The 15,782-nt window shown below is 46.3% G+C and overlaps 1 protein-coding gene across 1 annotated transcript in view; it reads left to right on the top strand.

Moving 5' to 3' along the window:
• LOC147668406 (E3 ubiquitin-protein ligase TRIM39-like) overlaps positions 1-12,537 on the top strand; it is a 152,654-nt gene extending 140,117 nt beyond the window's left edge. Inside the window, exon 6 of the mRNA XM_086948574.1 lies at positions 11,768-12,537. Coding sequence (XP_086804700.1) covers positions 11,768-12,279 — 512 coding nt within the window. The 3' untranslated portion in view covers positions 12,280-12,537. The remainder of the gene's footprint in view (positions 1-11,767) is intronic.
• Positions 12,538-15,782: the final 3,245 nt, after the last annotated feature.

The raw sequence follows: 15,782 nt of genomic DNA on the forward strand, positions 1-15,782 counted from the left end.
GAAGTATAGGTGATTTCACACAAGATGCATACACTTGGCTTTGTAATGTAAAATGTAATGTAAAAAGGATTTATAGAGCGCAACATACACCGGACGGTTTCTTGGCGCTGTTCACTAAATCAAGAGGAGACAGAGGAGGGAAGGGGAGGTAGCTTATGTGTAAGCACAGCGGAAGAGGTGAGTTTTTAAGAGAGACCTAAAGTGAAGGTAGGAGGAGGAGAGTCTGAGTTCCAGTGGGAGAGTTCCAGAATGAGGGGGCCAAAAAAGAGAATCTGAGGCCACCGTGCTTTTTGCGCCTAAACCTGGGCGTCTGAAGGAGAGCATGGTGGGAAGATCGGAGGGGTCTAGAAGGGGCGTACAGGAGCAGGAGCGACGAGATGAAGAAGGGGCCGATGCCGGCCAGGGATTTGTGGGTCAAACAGCCTAGTTTGAATTTACAACGCTCTGATACAGGAAGCCAATGAAGGGCTTTAAGTAGAGGACGAACGTGATGATGTTTTGGTTGGTGATAAATCAGGCGGGCTGCCTGATTCTGTATCAGCTGTAATCTTTTGATTTGGTATTGTGGGATACCTGCGTACAAGGCGTTGGCATAGTCAACCCGAGAGATGACTAATGCCAGCAACGTCAGGGTGAGAGCTTCAGTGGTCAGAAAATGGGCTATTTTACGAATTTTTCTGAGCTGGTGGAAGCAGGAAGACACTGTAGCACTGACCTGAGGTTGCATGGAAAGATCTTGAGAGATATAGACCCCCAAGCTTTTTACCTTGTCAGCAGGGCAAGGGGAGGGACCAAGGGCAGGGGGCCAGAAGGTGGAGTTCCAGGGGTTGGATGGGCCTCCGACGAGAACAAGCTCCGTCTTGTCGGGATTGAGTTTGAGATGGTGAGTGCCCATCCAATTGCTGATATGACAGAGGGTAGACTGGAAATCCTGAGCCGCATCCTGCGAGGAGTCAAGATTGAAAATGAGCTGAATGTCATCTGCATAGTTAAATGCGGTGACGTTCCTTCCCCGGAGGGAGCGGATCAGGGGGGTAAGGTACAAATTAAAAAGAAGTGGGGACAGAGACGAACCCTGTGGCACACCGCAGGTGAGTTTCATCCTGTCAGCCGAAAAATGGGAGAGTCGGACAGATTGGTGGCGGTTCGTCAGGAATGAGCGGACCCAATCAAGGGCCGTCCCTCCGATACCAGCCTCTTTGACACGGTCGACCAAGATGGTATGGTCGACCGTGTCGAGGGCCGCCGACAGATCCAAAAGAATCAAGGCTTGGTGGGTGTTAGAATCGGCGCCTCTACGGAGTTCCTCCATTACAGAGAGAATGACCGCCTCTGTTGAATGGGCGGGTCTGAACCCGGCCTGCTGGGGGTCCAAGAAGTTGGAGTCCTCAATGAAAGAACTGAGGATACTAGTCACATACGTCTCGAGCACTTTGCTTAGGTAGGGAAGTAGGGAGATGGGACGGAAGTTGCCCATAACCGTAGGGTCAGCAGTGGGTTTCTTTAGAATGGGAACTACCTCCGCGTTCTTAAACTGGCTAGGGACCTCACCGCGCAGAAGAGAACTGTTCAGGAGGGCCAGAGGGGGGGTGGGGCAGGCTGAGAAAGCAGCCCGGAGAATCGCGGGAGGGCAGCAATCTGTGGGGGAGCCGGAGGAAACTTTGTTAAGCAAGGCAATGAAGACATCTTCTAATAGGGGAGGGAACTGAGTCAGAGAGTGAGGGTTGGTGAAGGGAGCAGCCTCAGTGAGGGGAGTAGTCGGGGGTGTGGAGGAGATACTTGTTTTGATTTTGCTAATTTTTTCTACGAAGAAGCAGTTCAGGGAATCACAGAGTGCCTGAAATGGAAGGGGTTTGATGGTCACCCTATCTGGATGTGAGAGTTCTTCTACAATGGCAAAGATGTCTTTAGATTTTTGCGCAGAGTTGAGGATTTTGGTGGAAAAATAGGTGGTTTTGGTGGCTGAGATTGCTCGTTTATATTCTCCCAGTAATTTTAGAAAAGGAGGTTTTTCTAAGGGATCATAGCTTCTACGCCAGCGACTCTCGGCTTGGCGGAGACCAAGTTTTAAAGATTTAAGGTTGTCAGAGAACCAGCGATGTGCGTCGTGAGGGCGCTTGGTTCTAATTAGCTTGAGGGGGGCGACCTTGTCACTGGCGGATTCTAGCCATTTGACGAGTGCAGCTGCTTGAGAGTCGATAGGACCAGAGCTGGGCAGAACTGAGGATGTTAAGGAGGTAAAAAATAAGTCAAGGTCTGCTTTGTTCCAGTTTCTGGCCAAGAGGCTAGTGCCTCGGCTACGAGGGGGCGGAGGAGGGACCAGGAGGAGGAAGGAAATTAGGTGATGGTCAGACCAGTGACAGGGTGTGATCGTGAGTGACTTGATGTCAAGATTATAGGTCCACACCTGGTCTAGGATATGGCCCTTGGAGTGAGTGGGTGAGTGAACGGGTTGAAGACCATTGAGCCCAGTTAATAAGTCAGTAAAAGCAAGGGATTGCGGGCTTTCGTGGGCATCTGACGGCCAGTAGTTGAAATCACCCAGGACCAAGAGTTTAGAGTTATTAATTGTAAGCTGGGAAAGCAAGTCACCAAAGTGAGAAGAAAAATTAGGCATGGATTGAGGGGGACGGTATACCAAGACACAGAATAGGGGGGATACAGAGGAATCAAATCTAATAGCCAGGCAGTCCACCTGGGGAATAGTGAGTAAAGAGAGGGAAGTGAACCTGAGGGGAAGTTTGATAATGGCAGCTACGCCGCCTCCTGGTTTGTCAGCAGGCCGATTGACTTGGAGTATGTAATACCCCGGAGGAATGGCGGCCAGGATGTCGGGGGACGAGCCCTCATTCAGCCAGGTCTCGGTTAGGAGAAGAACGTCAGGTCGGTCTGAGTCCAGGAGGTGGAAGATGTCGAGTTGGTGACTGACTAGTGATCGAGTATTAAGATAAATGATTGCTAATTCCATGTTAGCGGATGTCTGAGCGGGCAGGGGATTGGGAAGTGGGAGAGACACTATGGGTTCAGAGGTGAGGGAAGACGGGATAGTCTGAATCTCAGAAAAGGTGCTACGGGCTTGATAAATACCTAGATGACGCAGGCGTGAAGAGCTGGTAGTGTCCAATGGCCGGAGTGAGTGTAGAGCAGTTAAGTCCCCGGGAGCGTAAGAGGTGATGAGTTGGGCAGAATGACATGGCCCGGGCCCCGGTCGGCCGCGGACGGGCGCAGACGGGCTTGCCCTAGGCGCGCCCACTGCGCTCGTCCGCTGCGCTTCCGGTATGGACACATCCTGTATGCTGTTGGAAAGGCGGAGTTGGGAAGGGGCATGGCCTAAGTGAGTGGGCGTGGCCTGTGCACCGCGAGGAAGGCGGCAGTTCTGATCAAGCCCAGCCTCGCTCGTTGCAGCGCTAAATCCGCTGTTCAGGGGTCATGAGTGGCAGGCAGGTCTTGGTTTCTGGAGGGAGGGAGGATGAGAGATAGGAGAGCAGTAGAGGAAACAGGTAGGAAAAGGACGGATATCAGTTCTGACTACTAGTAAACCCTGCTGATAACTGTAGGGTCTAAATAAATACAGGACTCCTCCCAACGTGGGTGTGCTCCTCCCATTATTTAATTAAGATCTACTCACACATACATTTGGTACTAGTTAGGCTAGCCATGTAAACTACATAGATTCACACAGGAAAAGCTGGTAATCGTTCTCTGCATGGTTTGATCAGCTGCGACTAGTCGTTGTCTTAGCCGATTCATGGGGCTGGTCGTCGTTTTGAGTGTATCCCTTCCACACATCAGTGAGCAACCTTCCGAATCATGTACAGCACCCATCAGGAGACTTGTTACCCGGATCTCTTGCACAAGAAAACGCGTAGAGTCGGTCAGTTGAAAGAGAGATCTACTGAGCGGTGACCCTGGGCCCAGAGCACTGCTCAAGGCCTCGCGCATGGTCACAGATGATCTTAATGGTGATATTACATCACTATTGACATTTTTGATGATTTCACTAAAACCATGTTTGCTGACAGTGGGAATATTGCTGTTTAATTGAGTGACCATTGCAGGGACATCTCCATGTTGTGGTAGTGCAACCTTCTCGCTCATTTTCATGTCTGATTATGTGTATTGGTGGAGTTTCAAAGACGTCAAGCATTATCTTTAATCAGTCAGGATATTGGTTATGAGTGACTTTTATTGACGAGTGCAAAACAGGCTTTTTTGCTCAGGCTTTATTGTTAGCTGCAGCAATACAATGTTTTGATTGTTTTCCATGCTGCCTTAAACACTGATCTTGAATGATTAAACAGGGCATTTTCTAGTCAGCCTAAGACTTGCTACCGATCGTGTTTTCACACAACTGCCCCATGTTTAACAACACTGAAGGGAACATTTTCTGTCGAGGTACAGTTTTTACTGTTCATCACTGTATTTGTGTTTGAAAGAAAAGAATCACACACAATCTCACTCCACATAGTTCCAGTAGACTCAATACCACATAATTACTATCTGCATAATTCCACTGCACACCATGCCACATAATTCCACTACACAAATCCACTCGACACAATTCCGCAACTAAAAATTACAATCCAACCCACATTATTCCACTACACAACACATGCATACACACACATAAAATGTGTTTTACACAGGTAAAGCACATTGCCATTTACAATGCCACTAGCTCTAACTCAAACAAACGCGAGACCTATTGCATTTCCAGTGCTTGTATTTGATTTTCCCTGTAAGATGAATAAATGAATATACAGCTACATAACAAGAGCAGCTTTGTTTTTATTCGATCATTAATGCTCGTAATATTTGTGCAAAAATGAACCCCTTTGTGGTCGATGCAAAAACAAATTCAGTTTGGGATGGATCCCTAAAGACATTTACTAATTCAGTGACAGCACGGCATGTAATGCGGGTTTACCCATCGTGAATTTAAAGGCCCAAACAACAATCTTTTTTATTTTGATATCTCTATCGGTATTTCATATAAATAATATAACAGCAGTGACACAATGTCACACAAGGCCCTTTTCTGTTTCTCGATAGCGCATGGTATATTCTCCTAATGGGAGCTTCTTTGTTATTCACATGCAAGGGACTTAAAGCTTGAGTATATCATCACTGCCATTTGCTTTCACGCACACAAAGCACTCCACAACGCCGGACCAGCCTACCTTAACAGCAGACTCAGCTTCTACACCCCCACCCGCCAGCTCAATTCCGCCAGCCTCGCCCTCGCCGCTATCCCCTGCATCCAACGAATGACCTCCGGCGGCAGATTCTTCTCCTACCTCGCCGCCAAGACCTGGAACACCCTCCCTACCCACATACGGCAGACCCAAGACCTACTCGCCTTCAGAAGACTCCTCAAGACCTGGCTCTTCGAGCAGGAGGAGCCCCCCCCCCCCCCCCCCCTCACCCTCAGCGCCTTGAGACCCTCACAGGTAAGTAGCACGCTCTACAAGTACTCTGATTGATTTCAAGGTGCCCCAGCACTGACAAAAGTGCACATAACCCGGAAACATCCCACAAGGTTCGTCTTCATAGTAGACATGCGTTGCAGCATTTTTTGTTATTTCTTTTTTAATACAGATATTCAATTATACATGATATAATCCTAATTATATATAAGCTAACAGAAATGGCAATAGCTCTTGCTAAACACATAAGGTCCCAAAGGCGAGACCTATTGGCTGTTCCAATGCTTGTTTTTAAAATTGGGTAGACTTGACCAGACTGACTAGCATGCGATCCACTCTTTCCCAAAATTTGACTTTTTGCTATGTGCTTTCCTAAGCCTCTTACGCTGTCTTTTAGTCGGTTGTGTGATGTCTTCAAGTGGGTTGCACCTTAATAAAGTATGGATAATATGGGTTACTGGTTCTCCCAGATCTATACTATTTTTTTGTGAAGTGGACAAAGCAGAGGGACACCACAGCTTTCAGTTCTTCTGTGGCACCTGCTAGTTAACGACCTTTGGGCTCCACGACGCCGCTGTTCCGAAATTACTTCACCTGGCTCCTCTGTAACCTTTCCTAATTGTGATGTTTTTTTGGCAAGGAACTTTATTATTTGAAGCACAGTTGTCGGAATTGGTTGGTGTGGTAACATCCACTGTTCTTGGAGATGTCTTTAACTGCAGCTTAATGTCGTCCAAAACAGAGTCTACTAATCCAGGGAGCGATGCCAGTTTATCTAAAACTGGACTGCAGACACAAGCAGGAACATATTGTGTGTCAACTTGTGCCCTCTGGAATGTAGAGAGCTATTGTATTCCACCTAGATATCCGACTTACTAGACTGGTATGTTAAGGCTTTGACCAAAGTTTGAAATGAACTAAGCAAAATATCCCACGTATTGTTGTCGTTTCCTCTCCGACAAGGGGAGTGGCGGTCCAGTACTTCAGCTTGTCGGGAGATGTCTGGAGACAGTGATAAGGGGGGGGGCAGCCAGAGGTATTCCTTCTCCCTGTATCAACACAGGCTTTGCCTGTGGCTCCACCTGTGAGTGGAAAAGTCTCATCCAATTGAGTCTTCCTCTCAAACTCGAATGGAATTCGACAGCCCTATTAGAGAAATACCATTAGTAATTTACTGTTTTGTTCCCTGGACAGGATCCTTGTCGTCCAAGCCCGAAAATTGAGGCTTAAAGCTGTTATCGTTGGAATTAAATGGTTGGTGCACCTCAACTATCACTTGCCTAACCTTGACCTTTGTCAGGACAGTGTTTGGCTCTATTACACATTTAGCCGCCAGTGACCATTGGAATTAAGACCCAGTCCCTCAGGAACTGTATCCGGCTCAGACTTCAAAATCCCTGAGTCATTCTGACTTCAATGAGCTGAACACCTGAGTTTACCTTCTCTCCATGGCTCGGAAGCTCCTTTTCGCCCAGTCCTCCCACTGGAAGGCAGGTTTTTTAGTTTTAATTTCTGCGGAGGTAACAGCCTTCAGAGCTATCTTCTGAGTTTTGGGTGTTATTTCGGGAAAACCAGGTTAACATGCACGTAGCAGGCTTGTAATCCACTTCCCTCGTTGTGATATGTAAGTGAAGCAGTCACTGGATTCTTTAAAAAAATCAAATTTCGTCTCGATTTCCCCCTGTACTATTTTGCTGGTAGTTTGAACCTCTGCTATAATTGAAGGAAATCCCCTTCTTGTTCAATCAATCAATCAATCAATCAATCAAATAAACTTTATTCGGTTTCACAAAAGTAAACCATAAACGGTACCCCCCCTTCTTGTTCTGTTGTAGCCTCTGCTTTTGTGGGTTCATTTTTTTTTTAATATCAACCGATTGGAACACTTTTGTCTACGCCGAGCAGTTATTGGCCTGTTCCTTCTGAGCTCATAGTGGGCCTATCAACCTCGCTATACTGAGTATCTAAATTTACGCAGTAAATACAATAGCCGTCATGTGGTGAGTACCTTTGCGGGTTTTCCACTTTATGCGCTGTCAGGGACTTAAAGATTACACTGCGCACCCCACATAGCCACAAGATGGTTACTTCAACACGCAAAGTCAGGCACAAGTCTTTGCCCCAGCAAGGCTATTAGTGGGAGGTTTTTTTTTCACTGGGCCACTGGCGTGTTGGACGGTCACCTACAGGTGCAGACATCCGAAGGAGCATGCGGCACCGGCCTTGTGCGGAGATTACTGCAGCACTGGCCAGACCTGCAACCAGTGGCGTAACGAAAGTTGAGGGTGCCTCCCTGCAAGTTACATGGAGGGGACACATTCCGCATTTAATCCGGAGCTCTCAGGCCAGAGTACTTATCTGAGGGGCCCCCTGCAGCCCAGGTTCCCCCTGCACCACAGGAGCTGCGTGGGCCTTTGTTATACCACTGCCTGCAACCACCTGCCTCCTGGGTTCTTAAGTATAATCCCCAGCTCTAGTTGCTTCCAGTGTCACTTCCTTCTTCTTGCCCCTGTGTCCTCGCCGGTTCACCAGCCACACTTCTTGAATTATCCTGAATATCCCAGCCGCAAAGGGGCCGAAGCTGAACGGAGCGAGCCTGAGCTTGGCAAATGTCCCACGCAGGGCCACACTACCGCTACTGCTGCCCACGCCAGTGTCTTGCTGCTGGAGCCCTTCTACTGAGACCTCTCTGCCAAGGAACCGCTAGGACCGCACAGGGAACTTCCTCTTCGGAGCGGAGCCGTGGGGATGCCAGCGCACGCTGGTACAAGCTCTGAGCTCTAGCAATGCACCCAGACCGGAGCAAGGGCCGGAGGCCCACAGGAGCTGAGCCTCTCCGATCCGCTCCTGGGATTGCGGTGCATCCTCGTATCACTCGTGTCACTCATTACCATCTAATACAGTGCACTGACTAGTACTGTATACCTTCTAGTAGCTCTCCTACTCTGTACCATATATTATATAGCACTGACTAGTACAGTACACCTTGGAGTAGGTCTCACACTCTGTGCCATCTAATTTAATGTACTGACTACAACAGTTTACCTTCTAATCGCTCTGTAACTCTAACATTTTTATGCTGTGTACTGACTAGTACAGCACACCTTCTAGTAGCTCTCTTACTCTATCATCCGATGCAGTGTACTGACTAGTACCGTTTACCGAAGTAGTTCTGTTGCTCTATACCATATATTATATATTACTGACTAGTACAGTACGCCTTGGAATAGCTCTGTCACAACTAATGCAGTGTGCTAACTAGTACTGTCTACCTTGGAGTAGCTCTGATGCTCTGTACCAACTAATCTGGTGTACTGGCTGGTACAGTTTACCTTTCAGTAGCTCTGTCACTCAATACCATCTAATGCAGGGCGCTGACTAGTACAGTACACCTTCGAGTAGATCTGTCACTTTGTACCCTCAAATGTACTGTACTGACTAGTACTGTATACCTTCTAGTAGCTCTCCCACTCTATACTATATATTATATATAGGCTGTCCTGTTTTCAGTTTCTATTTTTGGTAAATTCTGGTGGGGTTTTTTCAGTGTTTTCAATATCTTAAAAAACTGTTGTTATCAGTGGTTACACATTTTCGCGCCACTAAAAACAACAGAAAAAGTGTTTTTCCGGTGTTTATGGAACGTTTTGCTTTCATCATTGCTTGCTTTTTGCACTGAAAGAACATGGTATATAGACAGTGTACGTATAGTGTATATGAGGTCCAAATAGATTTTTGCAAATTAATCTTATTGTAGCACACCATACAATACTTCTTCAATGAGTCTTTGGTCATGTGCGCTTGCGCTTTCCTTCCCATGTAAACTTCTGAGAAAAGCCCCTCTCAGCATTCATAGCCACTTGGGCTGAGAACCGTCAGCTAAGGGGCACATTTGCGATGACTCTTTCTTTGATGCCACATAAAGCACGAAATGATAAATATTTGCATTTTAGTTCCTGGTCATAAGAAAACAGTGCACCAGAATGGACTAAAAAGTCAATAGCATCCCTCATTAACTCTGAAGATTGTAAAGATGCTTTCAGCATACCATCTAAGAAGTGGCAAGGATCTCCTACAGGGAATCACTTCAGCTCGGGTATCAATTTTGACAGGTCATCACACACATTTTTTATTTACGTAGCTGAATCAATACAAATACAAACAATATCACTCCAATCTTTGTTGAACTTGGAAAGAACCTTTTTTGCAGAGCATAACAAGTGACACTGCGTTCCATATTTTCCAGAAGTCTGGTGTCATGTTTTCACCACTATCCCAGATGCTTGGTGATATATATACTTGTCACTATACCTTGCATTTAATATTTAAAGCCTGAGGTGATGGCAATTACCCTACTATCAATACTGACCCACTGGAAACTATGGTCTGATATATTAAGGGGTTTTACCCATTCTCTGTGGGCAAATGTGATGACACATATTAGGAAAGATTTTTATGAAACTAGCCATTTTACCTATCAGTGAAAGAATCAAATGCAGCCAAAATATCAAATGTGAGTTTGATATGTCCTGATTCTCTACAGTTTATATAATAATTAAACTAAACCTAAAACGTGAAACTAAACCCTGCATCTTTAGACCAAAGGCCATAAAACTGAAAAAAGTAAAAGGAAGAAAAAACAATATTTTTGTGGCATCATTAAAGAATAAAACTCAAGCAGAATAATGTTAGCCAGTCTTTCTTACTGCTAGCTTGTAAAACAAAGTTACATTTTATTGACTCCTTCAGTAAGAACAAAATGACTCTTTCACTTTCTTTTTCCTTTCTTTGAATGGCATTTAGTTTGTGGTTGTGCAGGTGTTTTTTCAGTGTTTATATGTTTTTACCTGTGAGGGCTATTTTTCTTTCAGTGGGGTTTTATCAGTTAAAATAGGTTTAAACCTAAAACCCCACAGCCTAATTATATACTACCATCGAAGGCAGTGTAATGTGTAGTACTGTAGACCTTGGAGTGTGTATTTCATTCTTGGCCATCCAATGCAGTGTACTGACTAGTACAGTGCCTTCCAAAAGCTCTATCAGTCAGTACCATCCAGTGCAGTTTACTGATTAGTACTGGGTATCCTGGAGTAGCTCTGTTACTCTGTGCCAGGTAACGCAGTGTACTGACTAGTACTGTATGCCTTGGAGTAGCACTGTCACACTGTACCATCCAGTGCAGTGTACTGCCTTGAGCAGTACACTTTTAGTACCTTTGTTACTAAGTGCGATCTAATGCAGTGTACTGACTAGTACTCTATACCTCCTAGAGGCTCTCTCACTCGGCGCCATCTAATATAGTGTTATGACTAGTACTGTATTCCTTCTAGTAGCTCTCTTCCTCTGTACCGTGTAATATAGAGTACTAACTAGTACAGTACTCTTCTTGTATATGTTACTGTGTGGTAGTGTGGTGTAGTATGTGCTGAGAGGTGCAGTGTAGGGTGTAGTTGAATGCATTGTCTATGTAGTGCAGTTTGCTGTTCGGTGTACTGTGTGCTTTAGATGAATGTGTGCTTTAGTGTAGTGAGCAGTCTAGCGCCCCGTGCTTTAGTGTAGTGAGCAGTCTAGTGCTGCATGCTTTAGTGTAGTGAGCAGTCTAGCGCTGCACGCTTTAGTGTAGTGAGCAGTCTAGTGCCCCGCGCTTTAGTGTAGTGAGCAGTCTCGTGCTGCGCGCTTTAGTGTAGTGAGCAGTCTAGTGCTGCATGCTTTAGTGTAGTGAGCAGTCTAGCGCTGCATGCTTTAGTGTAGTGAGCAGTCTAGTGCCCCGCGCTTTAGTATAGTGAGCAGACTAGTGCCCCGCGCTTTAGTGTAGTGAGCAGTCTAGTGCCACTCCCTTTAGTGTAGTGAGCAGTCTAGCGCTGCGCGCTTTAGTGTAGTGAGCAGTCTCGTGCTGCGCGCTTTAGTGTAGTGAGCAGTCTAGTGCTGCATGCTTTAGTGTAGTGAGCAGTCTAGCGCTGCACGCTTTAGTGTAGTGAGCAGTCTAGTGCCCCGCGCTTTAGTGTAGTGATCCATCTAGTGGCTCGCGCTTTAGTGTAGTGAGCAGTGTAGGGCCGTTCGCTTTAGTGCAGTGAGCAGTCTAGTGCTGCATGCTTTTTATAGTAGTGAGCAGTCTAGTGCTGCGTGCTTTAGTGTGGTGAGCAGTCCAGTGCCACGCGCTTTAGTGTAGTGAGCAGTCTAGTGCCCCGCACTTTAGTGTAGTGAGCGGTCTAGTGCTGCGCTCTCTAGCGCTGTGTGCTCCTTCCGGATGTGGTGTAAATTAATCATATGTAAAACAGAAGCAGTAATTACAGCCTTTGTTTGTGTCATTAAATCTCTAATTGTGAATCTCATCTCTGCAGTGATGGTGACTCTGGATCCTGACACGGCTCATCCTTGGCTCCTCCTGTCTGAGGGGGGGAGACGAGTGAGAGAGAGGGACACAGCACAGCGCCTGCCGGACACCCCCAAGAGATTCACTTACTGCCCCTGTGTGCTGGGGAGCGAGGGGTTCACCTCCGGCAGACATTACTGGGAGGTGCAGCTGCTGCAGGAGAGGGCGCTGTGGCATGTGGGGGTTGCAGCAGAGTCTGTGAACAGGAAGGGAGGGATCACATGGTCACCTGAGGGGGGAGTCTGGGCTGTGCAGGGGTGGGGGGGTCACTACAAGGCTCTCACCTCCCCAGAGACCCCTCTGTACCCTCATGAGAAGCCCCTGAAGCTGGGGGTGTATCTGGACTATGAGGGGGGGCGGCTGTCCCTGTACAATGCTGTCTCCATGGAGCTTCTCTACTCCTTCCCGCCGGCCCCCTTCACACGGAGGCTCTTCCCGTACTTTGGTCTCTGGGGAGGAGCGGAGCTGAGGCTGGTGTGAGAGTGACCCCCCCCCCCCCATCCCCCTCCCCCTAACTGTCATCTACAGTTCAAAGAATCTTCAAACACCAACATTCCAAAGAATCTTCTTCACAAGGACCCTCCCACCTGTTGCCATGACACCCAGAAGCCTCATGTGAAACTGACTGCTACATATCTCTTTTCCTTGTACATTTTTTAAAACAAGGGCAGGAAATGTTTGCTGTGTGAATCATGCACCAGACATCATGTAACATATGATAAAGTCTCTTTAAACTTCAAAAATGTGTATTTCTTTGGCATGCAGAGCTTTGACATTAATATGCACATTATAGCGCTGCGCTGAGAAGGACTTATTGAAAGTGATTGTTTTTAAACATGACCCTAGAAACCAGTCCTGCCCCGCCCAATAACAGGGATATTATTAAATACCTCAGACGCAAGACAGTTGTCACGTGAACCCTGTATGTAACTCAGATTCAGGGCGGCTTTAGGACAGTGCGACCGGTGCAGCCGCACCTGCGCTAATCTGTGAGCAGTGATGTGTGCAGAAATAACTTTGGGTTTTAAAAGCACCTGCTGCTTCCTTGTGTCTCCAGCAGGTTTCAGGCAACAATAAAAATGTCAAGATGACACAGGTGAATAATGTTTCTGCTGGAGAGAGATCGAAGTTTTGTCTTGTCACAGTTTCAACTCATCCTTAAGTAGCGCAGAGGGTTAATATGCCGGCTGCAAAGAACGTGTACATGCAGAACACAGAACGTTAATCCTCATTGGTTTGTGCAACATTTCCTATAGACTGATTTACACATATAAGAGTCATTGCTTCTGTTAATGTATGTTTAGTGTAAAGTGCTCGGACACCCACGAGTTGGCATGAGTAGCGCTATAAAACAAAAGGCATGCGTATGAGAGAGGGACTGTACAGAGATGGGTGCCACTGTTGGAAGGTGGGGGTGAGGGAATATTTGGAAATGGTGTCATGGGCGGAGGGGCACAAATAAATATTGTCGCACCTGACGCCTCTAACTCTAAAGCCGGCTCTGCCCAGATTCTTTTAGATCCATTAATTCAAACGCAATCGTTTTTTGTAGCGCTGGTATTCTAATTCTAAACTCACAGTTTTGAAGGTGCTTTCATACGAGATAAGGAAGAAAATGGACCATCGGTGAAATCAAATATTTTTCCAGGATCACTAAATTTGGTTACGCAGTGAAGCCGCAATTAATCCAGGTGTTCTAGTTTCCCTTCGGACAAATTACCTACTAAATGGGTATGTATTTGTCTCTCCTTTTTACCTTATATATTAATGCATTTGTGATCCATCACCTGTGAATTAAGTTGATATTTATTTGCAAGGGTTTAAAACTTCTTTCTGAGGACAGTGTTTTTGTAACGTGAGCATGACGAGGCCAGTGAAGATATAGAACAATACATAACTATTTTTAAACATTGCAGTTCCTAAACTGCAAAGATTCCATCACAATTACAGACCATCATGTATAAGTTGTTTTCTTGTGAAACGTCTGCCCTGCTGCACAAGCCTCTATTGTAATTTATGAAATGTGTATTGTGCAAAGATATGCAGATTCTGTGAACAATGTGCAATAATGTTATATTCCAGCCGCACAAATACAACACAATAGCCTCCTGCGGGGCTTTCATGACTCCACAAACATTACCAGGTCGCGCAAACATATTAGGTAGAATTGACTTGTCTGCAAAAAAAATTCCAGATGTTATTGTGTATATACAGGCCATCCTGTATTAAAAGTAGAATCTATTTTTGTCATGAAACTTAAAGAATATCAACTAGATGTGTGACACTGAGAAGCAAATCTGCCTTTCAAGCCGAAGCCAGTGCATGCTGGGACTGAGATAACGAGGATCTTAATAGAAAGCATCAAACTACAAGTCTCAAAATGCAAAGCGGTGTTGATACAAACTGTCAGAGGTTGGAGGGGTCACTTAGAGTGAGATTTTGACACCAGGTCAAGCAAAGCAAAATGATTTTGCTATGAATTTTAAATGCTTCCTGGACGGCAGGAATGATGTGTGATACTCGTCACCTCTTCCTCCTTTTAGGGGTTTCTGCTTCTTAATATCCTCGTCTTTGCTTCATGGAGATTGGATGTAATTCTTGTCTCTTGAGTAAGACGTGGGCTGAGTATGTTCTCTTTCAGCGTTAGTGTCATGACGTCCTTTTATAAGGTAGCTCAGTAGGTTGAGGCACATCTGCGAGACCCATGATCTAGGCATCACAGGTTACACTCCTGGCAGGGGCTTCTCCGACTTTCTAATGATTGTACTGTATTGTATCATTTAGATAAACCTTCTTGCTGTTACCAGTGGCTGCAGCTGACGTAACTGAGAAATGGACCTCCAAGCCTTAGACATTCATTTAAGATCATTATGAATACTGGGGGTGTAGTTTTGGTTTACTTCAATACAAATATTAACAACTAGCAGCCCGTCCCGACCTTGTCTGGGAGCAATCAGGCTTCCCCAACCCCCGCCCACCCCAACATTGTGCAGCAGCCCGGCCCCCCGCCCGCCCCGACATTGTCAAGCAGGCCGGGCCCCCGCCCGCCCTGTCCCCCACCAGCCCCGACCCCCGCCTGCCCCGACACCCGCCTGCCCGGAGCTTTACCTTAGTCGCCGCTCCTCCCCCGCACTCCTCATTTCACCGAACATTGTGCAGCAGCCCAGCCCACTGCCCGCCCCGACATTGTCAAGCAGCCCGGGCCCCCGCCCGCCCCGACCCCCGTCTGCCCGGAGCCTTACCTCAACCGCTGCTCCTCCCCCGCTCTCCTCATTTCACCGCTCCTCGCCGCTTACCGCTCCTCCCGCCTGTCCACCGGTCCTCACCGCCATTCCGCCGTTTGTCACCGCTCCTCCCCCGCGCCATGTCCGCAGCTCCTCCTCGCGTTCCTAGACGCCGCTCCTCCCCGCGCTCCTGACGTCAGCACGCAGGTCGCGGCCGGCACTACTTCGAAGGGACTACTTTTTTTTTTTTTTTAATAACGCATATTTTTATACTTTATATAGCCTATGTCCATCTGCACACCCTGACGATTACAATGATGTATCGGGTGTGTGGATTGGCGCTGTGGTTCCCGAGTTTACCCGCCTCAAAAGGTGCAAAGTTCTTCCTTTATATTAGTAGTATAGATATAGATATAGATAGATATAGATTAAAATGCATTTCATTTTTTAATAATTACATGTATGGTTGCATAGTTTTAAATTCAAAATAGGTGATTAAAATATTTTATAGTTAAATCTTAAAAATACACTATTTTTAAATCTATTTAAAATATGAATTGTATTTATTTATTTTTAACTGTTTTAAATAATTTAATTTGCAGTATTAACTGGTTTTAAGTCCCTACATCCCTTATTTTCTATGGGAGGGTGTTGTAATATCACTGGTTGAACATATGCACTGCTGAACTTACTACTTTGAACACTAAAACGTAGTAAGCTTACTCATAAGTGTCCGTTACTTTTGTGAATCCGGCCCGG

Source organism: Lissotriton vulgaris, unplaced genomic scaffold (assembly GCF_964263255.1).
Source record: "Lissotriton vulgaris unplaced genomic scaffold, aLisVul1.2 SCAFFOLD_815, whole genome shotgun sequence".
In the NCBI taxonomy this organism is placed as follows: domain Eukaryota; kingdom Metazoa; phylum Chordata; class Amphibia; order Caudata; family Salamandridae; genus Lissotriton; species Lissotriton vulgaris.